This window comes from Podarcis erhardii, assembly GCF_964252035.2.
Source record: "Podarcis erhardii genome assembly, chromosome: 13".
In the NCBI taxonomy this organism is placed as follows: domain Eukaryota; kingdom Metazoa; phylum Chordata; class Lepidosauria; order Squamata; family Lacertidae; genus Podarcis; species Podarcis erhardii.
The window spans coordinates 21,385,174-21,394,998 of record NC_138502.1 but is presented as its reverse complement, the minus strand read 5'-3'; the positions used below and the strand labels follow the sequence as shown (position 1 = coordinate 21,394,998).

Sequence of the window (9,825 nt, the reverse complement as noted above, 5' to 3'; positions counted from 1 at the left end):
GAACAGAGCGCTAGATGAGTTTATTCCTAAATGATATTGTTTGTCCAATGGAAATAGAAAAAGACAATAGTTACAAAATGACTTCCCCCTTGAGCATGGGGATCTTGATTCTGCAATAAGCAGGTCAGATTAAGTTTTGCTGAAGCCTTGGAGCTGTATTAATTTTTGGGAGGTAGGAGATGCAGAAAAGGACCCCTTGTAGAACAAAAATGGATCAGTCTCGTTAAATAAACAACATGTGATGTTTATGATAGAAGCACTATCAAGGTACCACTGTATATTCCTCTAGGAGGTCATTTTGCAGGGGCAAACAGAAGTATACCAGATCCATTCCATCATTTCATTGGCACTTATGAGGAAAGGCTTACTAATGTCTTGTGCCCAGCAATAGAATAGAGAGGGCAAAATATTGACTAACCAGTCCAAGTATTGCCAGTGTGGCACTTTCATCACACCCACAATAAATAAATGCAATATTCATTAAGTATGTGTTATGGTAACTATGATCTGAAAACATTACAATAGTGTGTGTGTGTGTGACAGAGAGAGAGAAAGAGAGAGGAGGTGGAAGAGGAGGATGGTGTCTTACAGACCCTTGCCAATCACAATCTGTGAAGTCTGTTCCATGAAAGAGGGTGTATTATAGAGGAACACGACTTGAGAAACAATCCCACCAATGAAAAGGTCACCTCATTGGTAAAATTCGTAAGGAATAGGGAGATGAGGAATAGGGAGACGATCATCATGTATGCTGCAATTAATGAAATGTGTCTTGCATACAATATGACACAACAATATAAGCATCATCATCATCATCCTCATCATCATCTTGTTGACAAAATGCCCCTTCCAAATGTCAGTTTCCATGGTGCCCTCTACTGCATTGCATATTGTTTCTAAAGCCAGGAAGTGGATATATAACCTAACATATAAGAGAGATTATCTAACAGAAGAATGATGGAGCCCTGCCAATACCTGGATCTAGTTCTGAAGGATACAAGGGTTTTATAGCTCTTTTTCAGAATCTTTTTGTCTGTGTGTGTGTGTGTTGCTAGCATGTGCTGAATGTCAATGACATTAACAGGTATGATTATCATTTCCCCAGTGTATTTTTTACTTTTGAAGTTGTATCACGCATAACAAAAGTGCTAGAAGATTTTTTCTTCTTTCCACCAGAATTATAGACATATTATTTTGTCCTTTGATGAATAATAAGTAGCCAGCGTTATATAGCCTGGTAGATTCAGATCTGACCAGTGCTAGAGTTAAGTTCATCCACAGAGCATCCAGATTTCATTGGAGGTTTATAAGCAAATATTGGATGGCCACCTGCCATGGATGCTTTAGTTGAGATTCCTGCAGTGCAGGGGGTTGAACTAGATGACCTTTGTTGCCCTTCCAACATTGTAATTCTATGATTCTGTAATAGCTTTCCCCAAACATCCTAAGCTCTACAAATAGCTTCATATAAATGCTAATTAGCATTATGAACAAAACAGTGGCCTGTGATACATCACAACACTGGATACTGAAGCAAAAGCACTCAATACATCAATAAAGTCACATGTGTTGGTGAAAATAACATACAGATGCATTCTATTGAGGTCAATTTCTTGTAAAAGGTTTTTAGGGGGAAATTACATTGCAATTAGTATATTAGAAGAAACTTACACAAAAATGCTGCTGAATTCTCTGGAGAAGGTTTGATAGCAGCAATAATAGCAATAACAATAACAATAACAATAACAATAACAATTTATTATTTATACCCCGCCCATCTGGCAGAGTTTCATATTTGACAGAGAATCACACCTCATCTGACTACAACATCAGAAAGCTCATGGTTCAGTAAGACTCTAACTTGCTGTTTGGTCTATCAACAAGTCTTAAGCTAGTGCTGCATAAGAATAGTGTATCAACTAGTGCTAGATTATGAAACTAGGGTGCATATATTGAAGTGATTTACTACATATAAGTGTATTAACAAATGTGAGAGTGAATAAAACATTGAAAGGGCATTCTTTGTCTGTCTTCTCTTGGGTCTATGAAAAGGAGTAATGGTGCTGACTTGGCGCTGCATAATAACTTTTAGTACAATCACTGTGGTCTAAACGACTGAGCCTCTTGGTCTTGCTGATCAGAAGGTCGGCAGTTTGAGGCCCCGTGACAAAGGAATCTCCAGTTGCTTTGTCACAGGTTCTGCCAACCTAGCAGTTCAAAAGCATGCCAGTGCAAGTAGATAAATAGGTACCACTGCAATGGGAAGGTAACAGTGTTTCCGTTGGCCAGAAGCAGTTTAGCCATGCTGGCCACATGACCCGGAAAGGTGTCTGTGGACAAATGCTGGCTCCCTCAATCTGAAGCAAGATAAGCGTCGCAACCCCACAGTTGCCTTGGACAGGACTTAACCTTCGAGGGGTCCTTCACCTTTTTTCATTTACATGCCAACCATAAAAATATACATACATTGAAAACCCAACAATAATAACAGTTGGTGGCTGTTGACTCTTAAGAAGGGTGATTAATTTGAGTTATATTCTATGTGGGTCAGCTTGTTTGGGCAGGGGTAAATAGGTGGAAAGAAACAAGGGACCCATCCAGACTGGTGTTTTATTGTAGATCCTTGCTTCTTTATGGGTTTCTCCTCCCTCCCCTGGCTCAGTGTTTCCAAGGGCCCTGTCTTCCTACTCCCAATTCAGGCTCAGCAGCAGCAGCAGCAACTCCAGCCCATCCCCCTTGACATAGGCAGATAGGCAGAGCCGTAACTAGGTGATCTTGTGCCCCTGGCAGAACTGTCCACATTGTGCCCCCTAGCCATGGACAAATTAGCTCTTCTTTCCACCTCTCCTCCAACCCCAAAACCTCCACCCATTCAATTCACCCTCTATTTAAAACCATTTCTTATGAGGCAATAATCAATATTTATATATAAGGACATATTTTTAAGTCAATTATGTGCCCCCCATTGCCTATGCCCCATGGTGGTGGCCCACCTTACCACCCCCTAGCTATGACCCTGCAGATAGGTAGGTAGTTTCCTTCCTCCTCCTTATCCTGGCTGCCCTTTCCCTTCCCTTCCTACTGCTGGAATTCCTGGGAAATCACCACAGACCAGCAGCCAATTGCTTACATACAGGCACTGGTCCATGAACCACCATTTTCAGTAGTGTTTTTCCAACAGAGAGAAAATAACAATATATTATTACCTTCAGTCCCTATTTTATATTTATTCGTGGAAATTTCAGTCAATAATTCTGTTTGGCTGATGAGTATGAAGAGAATAAATAAGCAACTTCACCTTGTGGATCTTGACTTGCAAATAATTTCACCGAAATGTCAAAGAAAAGGTCCATTAACATCGTTGAGATTAATTTTCAGGTCAAGAAAGCTTTAGAAAGCTTTAGAAAGGATGTTTCTCGGTATATTTAACCTCTGTGAAGTACTGTATGTGTCGGTCATTATACTATTCATTCTACCATTCAGATCGCATACTTGAAAGGGGGGGAGGGAAGTGCTATCTGTTTTTAATTCTCATATAACTTAGTCTTTTCCTGATTTTAGTTGCTCCCTGTTATTCAAGTCAGCCCTGAACAAAAGAATATAGCATTTAGGGGAAAAGATGCAAAGCAGTAACCCAGCACTAGAGGATAAGATAGAGAAGATCTCCACAGCCACCATGTATTTTCCTTTGGTGCTCAGGTAGGCAGGAACAAAGGACAACCAAACACTGCAGAACACCATCATGCTGAAAGTGATAAATTTGGCTTCATTGAAAGTGTCTGGCAACCTCCTAGCAAGGTATGCCACCGTGAAGCTGACAAGGGCCAGGAAGCACATATAGCCCAGGACAGTATAAAACATGACAGTTGAGCCTTCATTACACTCTGCTATGATTTTCCCATTGACAGAGTACATGTCTGTATCTGCGTATGGGGGAGAAATACTCAACCAAAGGGTACAAATTCCTGCTTGAATAAAGGAGCCTGAAAACATGATAGAGTTTGTCAGCTTTTTCCCCATCCATTTTCTCATTCTGGATCCTGGTCTCGTAGCCATAAATGCCAGGACCACAGTGATGGTTTTAGCTAACAAGCTGGAAAGAGCAAGAGAAAATATGATGCCAAAAGTTGTTTGTCGGAGTAAGCAAATTAGCTGTCCAGGTTTTCCAATAAAAAGCAAGCAGCAGAGGAAACACAGTAGGAGGGATACGAGAAGAATGTAGGTGACACTTCGGTTGTTGGCTTTGACGATGGGTGTGTTCTGGTGCTTCACAAATATTATTATCACCAAGGCTGTGATCAGAGCAAGAGCAAGAGCAGACAAAGCTAAAGTCATTCCTAAAGGTTCCTCGTATGAAAGGTAGGTTATGACTTTGGGAATGCATTGGTTCTGGTGGAAGTTTGAGTATTGATCTTCTGGACATTCGGTGCAGGCATCCATATCTAGAATAAAATTTTTAAAAATTGGATACTTTTATAGTCATTGTAGGAGCTGCATTAAATCTCTCCTCATTTTCAAGTTCATTTGCCAAGGGTTTTCATTCAACTGCAAACTCCTCACATGCGAAGAGTATCCATTCTTGCTTCTAAGCAAAGAACATTTCCATCAGATGTGAGAGATCAGCAAAAAAGGTGTTTTGAGGTATATGGCACATTATTCCACAGATCCTAGTCCAGAACTGGGGGGAAGCTATGCCAGCCCTGGAAGAACTAGCAGAAAGCATAAAACTAATTTAAAAAGTCACAGCCACCTTCCACCATAATGAGCATGATGTTATAACACTGGTCTTAAAGATCTACGTTGGCTCCCAGTACTTTTCTGAGCACAATTCAGGCCCTGTATATAGGAATATGTATATATTCAGGCCCTGTTCATCCCAGACAATAATGTCCACCTCCAAGGGCCTTCTGGTTAGTCGCGGAGCTTCATGCTCCGGCACCAGGGAGCGGAGAGCAGGTGGGGGCGGGGCTGGTGCACATCCTGGGGCGGGGTATGCTGCCTGCAGGGGCGTGGCACCCAGCACGGGTGGGTGGCAACTGCGATGGCATTTACTGGGTCCGCGCTGCCAGGGGCTGTGCGTTCCACCCGCACTCCTCTTCCTCTGCCAGTGCTTCTGGAGGTTCCCTCACTGCTAGTAATGAAGTTATAAGGAACCAGACAGAGGGCTTTATTGGTGGTGGCACCTGCCCAGTGGAATGTCATCTCATCAGATGTCAAACAGTTAAAGTTCAAAGACATCTGTTGGAAGCCACCCAGAGTGGCTGGGGCAAACAAGTCAGATGGGCGGGGTATAAGTAATAAAAAAATAATAAAAATCATTCTATTGATTCACATGTTTTACTTATTTGAAGAAATAAATTGATATTAATAGGTTCTCAGATCATTTAATTTCAGTTTCTCAATATACATATCTTTTTGTTTTTGTTTTTGCTTTATATCTATTTTTCTATGGTGGGGTTAATAAAAATGGAATAAGTAAAGTGTACTGAATTTTTTGTTATATATATAATTGGAAAATTATAATGAAGATGAATTTTTGAAAATTCAGCTTCCCCTTTATGTGATGTGTCTCACAATAAATTTCTGTAGTGAGATATAGAATAAGAGATGTTACTTCCAATACCAATAGTTAGCAAAAGATATATAATAAAACCCATTTGGTGTCCTTCTAAGGCCCTGGCCAAAATTGCTGATATCAGAACATGAAAGTCTAAATAGTAACTTGTTTTACTACATGTCTTAAATTTGGACTGGGCTACTTCTGAAAAGGAATTGTTTACATTGTTGGTGGAAAGTGTACTGCATATGGAATATTTTCAGCATTCAAACAAGATAATGCACATTTTAAGCATGATTGTTTCCCCCCTTTAAAGCCATATGGTGGGTTTCCATGTAGCACTCTGTGGACCAAACACATGGTGAATGAGGTCCACGCACGCACTGGCACTTTCCCCCCTGTCTTCCCCCTATTCTCCATGAACTCCATAATTATTCCCTGGAGCCTTGTGGGAAACCCAGAATGGGTTTAGGTTCTGAAGGGGGGGGGAGAAGGGAGGTTCAATTACATGTGCAGGCATTGTTCTGCACGCACGACAACTTAGCTGAATACCAAATATAGTCACATCAGTCTTGCTGGATAATTGTGGAATTCATTCTGCACTTACTAATATTCAATTTATTACTCACCCTTTACCAACAGATCCCAACAGATGCAACATTTTAAAACTGTACATTAAAAACAAGTTATGATACTGTTAAAATAATTAGTAGTAAAGGAATGTACTGAAAACACCTACCTTAAGTTTCAAAGGCACATTGACCTCTGTGACAACCATATCTCCTACCTGTCTGGTTAGAAATCTTCCCTTCTGGACAAGGAACACATTCATAACAGCAAAAAGGCTCCCCTTCCTTCTTTTTCCTACTGTATCCAGGACGGCACTTGTCATTACACAGAGAAGTGGGAAGAATCTATAAATAAATGTCCAATTTTATAATTTTCATTACAATTCGCATTTCATTGAATATCACTACACATTGAATAATAGACTTATCTTTCCCCCTTCCATGGTTCTATTTATTTATCAATTAAGACTACATATTCTAATTCCCCTTTTATTCAATTTCCCCCACTATAATTTTAAGAATTTAAACTGCTACATTTATATTAATCCTGCTAACACTTTATCTTGCTTTGCATAATTCTAGAGGTATTCTGTAAACATTTTCCACTTTTTCTTAAACACGCCATCTTCCTGATTTCTTATTCTGTTGGTTAAATTTGCCAATACTGCATATTCCAATAACTGTATCTGTCACTCCTCCTTTGTTGGGTTCATTCTCTCTTTCTATTTCTGAGCATATACCTCAGACTGCTTTAATTGCTTAAAGAAAGTTCTTCTGATGCCCAAAGATGACATTGAAGGATTTGTGAAAGTGATCAGATGATTAGCACTCCTGAAACTGATTCTGAAAGAGACATAGACTTGAATTCCCTAGTAGGTAAATACAATGCTGTGATATTGGTGGTTTTAATCCCATTGGGGCCTGGGGAGATTTGATGGGGAATGATATCCCCATATATTTTCCTGCTCGTATTTTATAAAATTACTACCTGAAGACTGTGAGTAAGCAGCATACTCCAGAGCCAGCTTAGTTGTAATGTTCCATTTTTTGAATCCCCCTTCCTAAGTAGTTCTGCTGCCAGAAGGAAGTCCAGCTGCTAAGGATTTATTCTTTGCCTTTTTATTTTCTGTGTACAATTAATTTATTAGTTCTTGTTTTATTTCTGTATTATCAATGTTGCATTTGATTGATTTGCTGATGTTTTATCTGTAACCATCCCTGGGATCATGTGAGGAAGGATGGGAAATCAATGGAAATACTATACACCTGAAATTAGGGCTATGAACCAATTTCTTATGCTTACTGTGAATATATGAACAGATTAGCCTTACATTACAAGCATTTCCTGAGTCTCCAGTGACCCTCTTTAAATGAAACCAACCCAGGGTACATGTTGGAAGTCTTGAAACCTTTTGCTGATTGCACTAATTGGGGTGCACTCATTGGAGTGTATGTAACAATATTGAAAAAAAGTTGTCAAGCACATTTGAAAAATCAATTATTTGGAAGAAAAGGATTTAAAAGTCTTCCTAGCTCACCTGGTTAAATGTTCTATGCCACACAATGCGTTCATCCTGAATGGTTAACTCCTTGCCTGGAGGAGCTTGAAGATCCAGCCTTCCAATTTTGACTCTACCAAAAGATTGATTTGGAAACATTACCCAGTTGGTCACATCAAATCCTGCCATTATCTCTCCATGTTCGTTAAGCTGTATTGTCTCTCCAGCACTGTTGTTGAATGTGAGATTTCTTAGAAAGGGATGGAGCTACATTCAAAAAATATAGAAAGGGGTAAAATGTTTGAATCCTCAGAGTGGTGAATACAACCATAATTTTCAGAGAGGTGTGCACTAGTTGTGTGTGTGTATCCAGTCCAGACATTTTATGAAATAAAAAACCCTCAATTTAGTTTCACCATTAAAAAATCATTCTAAAGTTAATATGTAAAATACTACATAATATTGGTAGTTTTGTTTAAAAACAGTGACCACACCCACTGCAGGTCATCAGCATAGCATAAGAATTTTGGCCTTTGAGGAACAGCCTGTCACACCTGAGTTATAGTTATTTTTCAGGTAGGCAGCTTGGCCTCTGGCAGCTAACTCATTAGAGGTCATCACTTCTGCATACTTGGAGGTGGCTCAGCCTCCACCTGATTCAGTAGAAAGGTCAAAGACCTGTTTATCCCTCTTAGGATCCATCACACAAAACAACAATAGGTACAAAAGTATCCAAATGTATCAATGAAGATGGTGTGGCAGCAAGACACATTTCCACCAAGCCAAAGGAGCAGTGCAGGCAAAAACTCAACATGAGGAGGATGCGTTCTAATATAAGATGAAAAGGAAAAAAATTCCTCCTGTTTCTTTCTTTTAAAAAGTGTTCCTGGTATATTAGCCAGCAGTGAAGATGTGATCAGCAGCCCTGAAGAATGCAGAATTGTAGAGTCAACCTATACATAGGGTCTATCAGGGAGTTCAGTAGGGGAAGACAACCTGACCAAAATTTGCTCATTTAGGAGATATGACATAAAAGTGGATGATTTATTAGTGAATGTGCTATGTATAACACAGCAAAGAGGGAAGCCAGCCATTCTCACCAAGCTATTTGATAGGAAACAAAAAGCCTTGAATGTAAGATCTGTTTATGTACATGAGATTTGAAGTTTTTTTTACACAGCTGTGGAATACTATGGTATTCTAGGCCACCCATGAGCAGAGAATACTGTGCTGTGGGTAAAATTACCTGCCATGGCTGCAGATTCTGCAAATCCACTCTAGCCACCTGTGATTTGGGTTTGAATCTAGATTGATACATAGCATGTAGAGCATGTGCCACTGCATGAGGAACATTGTACACAGCATAGCTGCTGCCAGTCATGCTCATTTCAAAGATTTGTAATGGAAGACTCTCCAATTTCTCCTCCTCAGTGCAACGTTTCTTAGGCTCTTCATCCACATTATTATTTTTCAATGAGCACTTGAAGGTCTTTTCCCAGAAATCCTTGATCAAATCATTTTGTTTTTCCTCAAAAGGATTTAGACTCTGAAGAAATGTCCTGAATCCCAGGGGTTCATTTGAGTGTATAGATACAGATAAGGAACCCTGTAAATGGTGCATATTCCACCTCCTTTCATTGGTGGTTTTGAAATCCCAATGACTTGTCACAAGCCATACTTTACCTATAGGATGTTGTGCCATATGAAGATACCCGATCAAAATGTCCATCAAAATGGAACTGCCATAGACCACAAAAACATTGGCTTTGCTTGTCATGACAATTGAAATTTTATTAAATTCACTAAGGAGCAAATCCGTCATTCCTTCAGCATAAGCCAATGGCCATATCCTATGTATAAAATCAACACAGATGTAATTCAGGGTAAGCTGGGGAACTAATGCTTCCAATAAAATTTCTCCTGTAATGTATTTCATAGTAAAGAGACCAATCCATGTCCATTTGAAATGCAAAAGTAACTTGACCAATCCATTGTACTCATGGACATCATTAGGGACCATCTGGTACAGGGAATGGTACTGCCTTCTTTCAGTCACCCTTGAGTCAAGACAATTATAGGTGAACTAAAAGCAAACACATGATACGAAAAGCACAGAAAATGTGTGGATTAAGGGTATGCATTGCTAATATGGATTACTTTTGTCCACAGCCACTACTTTGGGTTAAATGAATATTTCATT

The 9,825-nt window shown here is 39.6% G+C and overlaps 1 protein-coding gene across 2 annotated transcripts in view; it reads right to left on the bottom strand.

The window, feature by feature from the left end:
* Positions 1–3,207: 3,207 nt before the first annotated feature.
* LOC309326372 (vomeronasal type-2 receptor 26-like) overlaps positions 3,208–9,825 on the bottom strand; it is a 28,473-nt gene continuing 21,855 nt past the window's right edge. Inside the window, exons 1-4 of one of the 2 annotated variants that reach the window (XM_081835008.1) lie at positions 8,872–9,322; positions 7,665–7,892; positions 6,345–6,471; positions 3,208–4,442 (exon numbers count right to left, since the gene is read on the bottom strand). In XM_081835008.1, coding sequence (XP_081691134.1) covers positions 3,541–4,442; positions 6,345–6,471; positions 7,665–7,892; positions 8,872–9,246 — 1,632 coding nt within the window. In that variant the 5' untranslated portion in view covers positions 9,247–9,322 and the 3' untranslated portion in view covers positions 3,208–3,540. Of the gene's footprint in view, positions 4,443–6,344; positions 6,472–7,664; positions 7,893–8,871; positions 9,323–9,825 lie in introns of those variants that run through there. The other variant, XM_081835007.1, reaches the window with a different exon arrangement.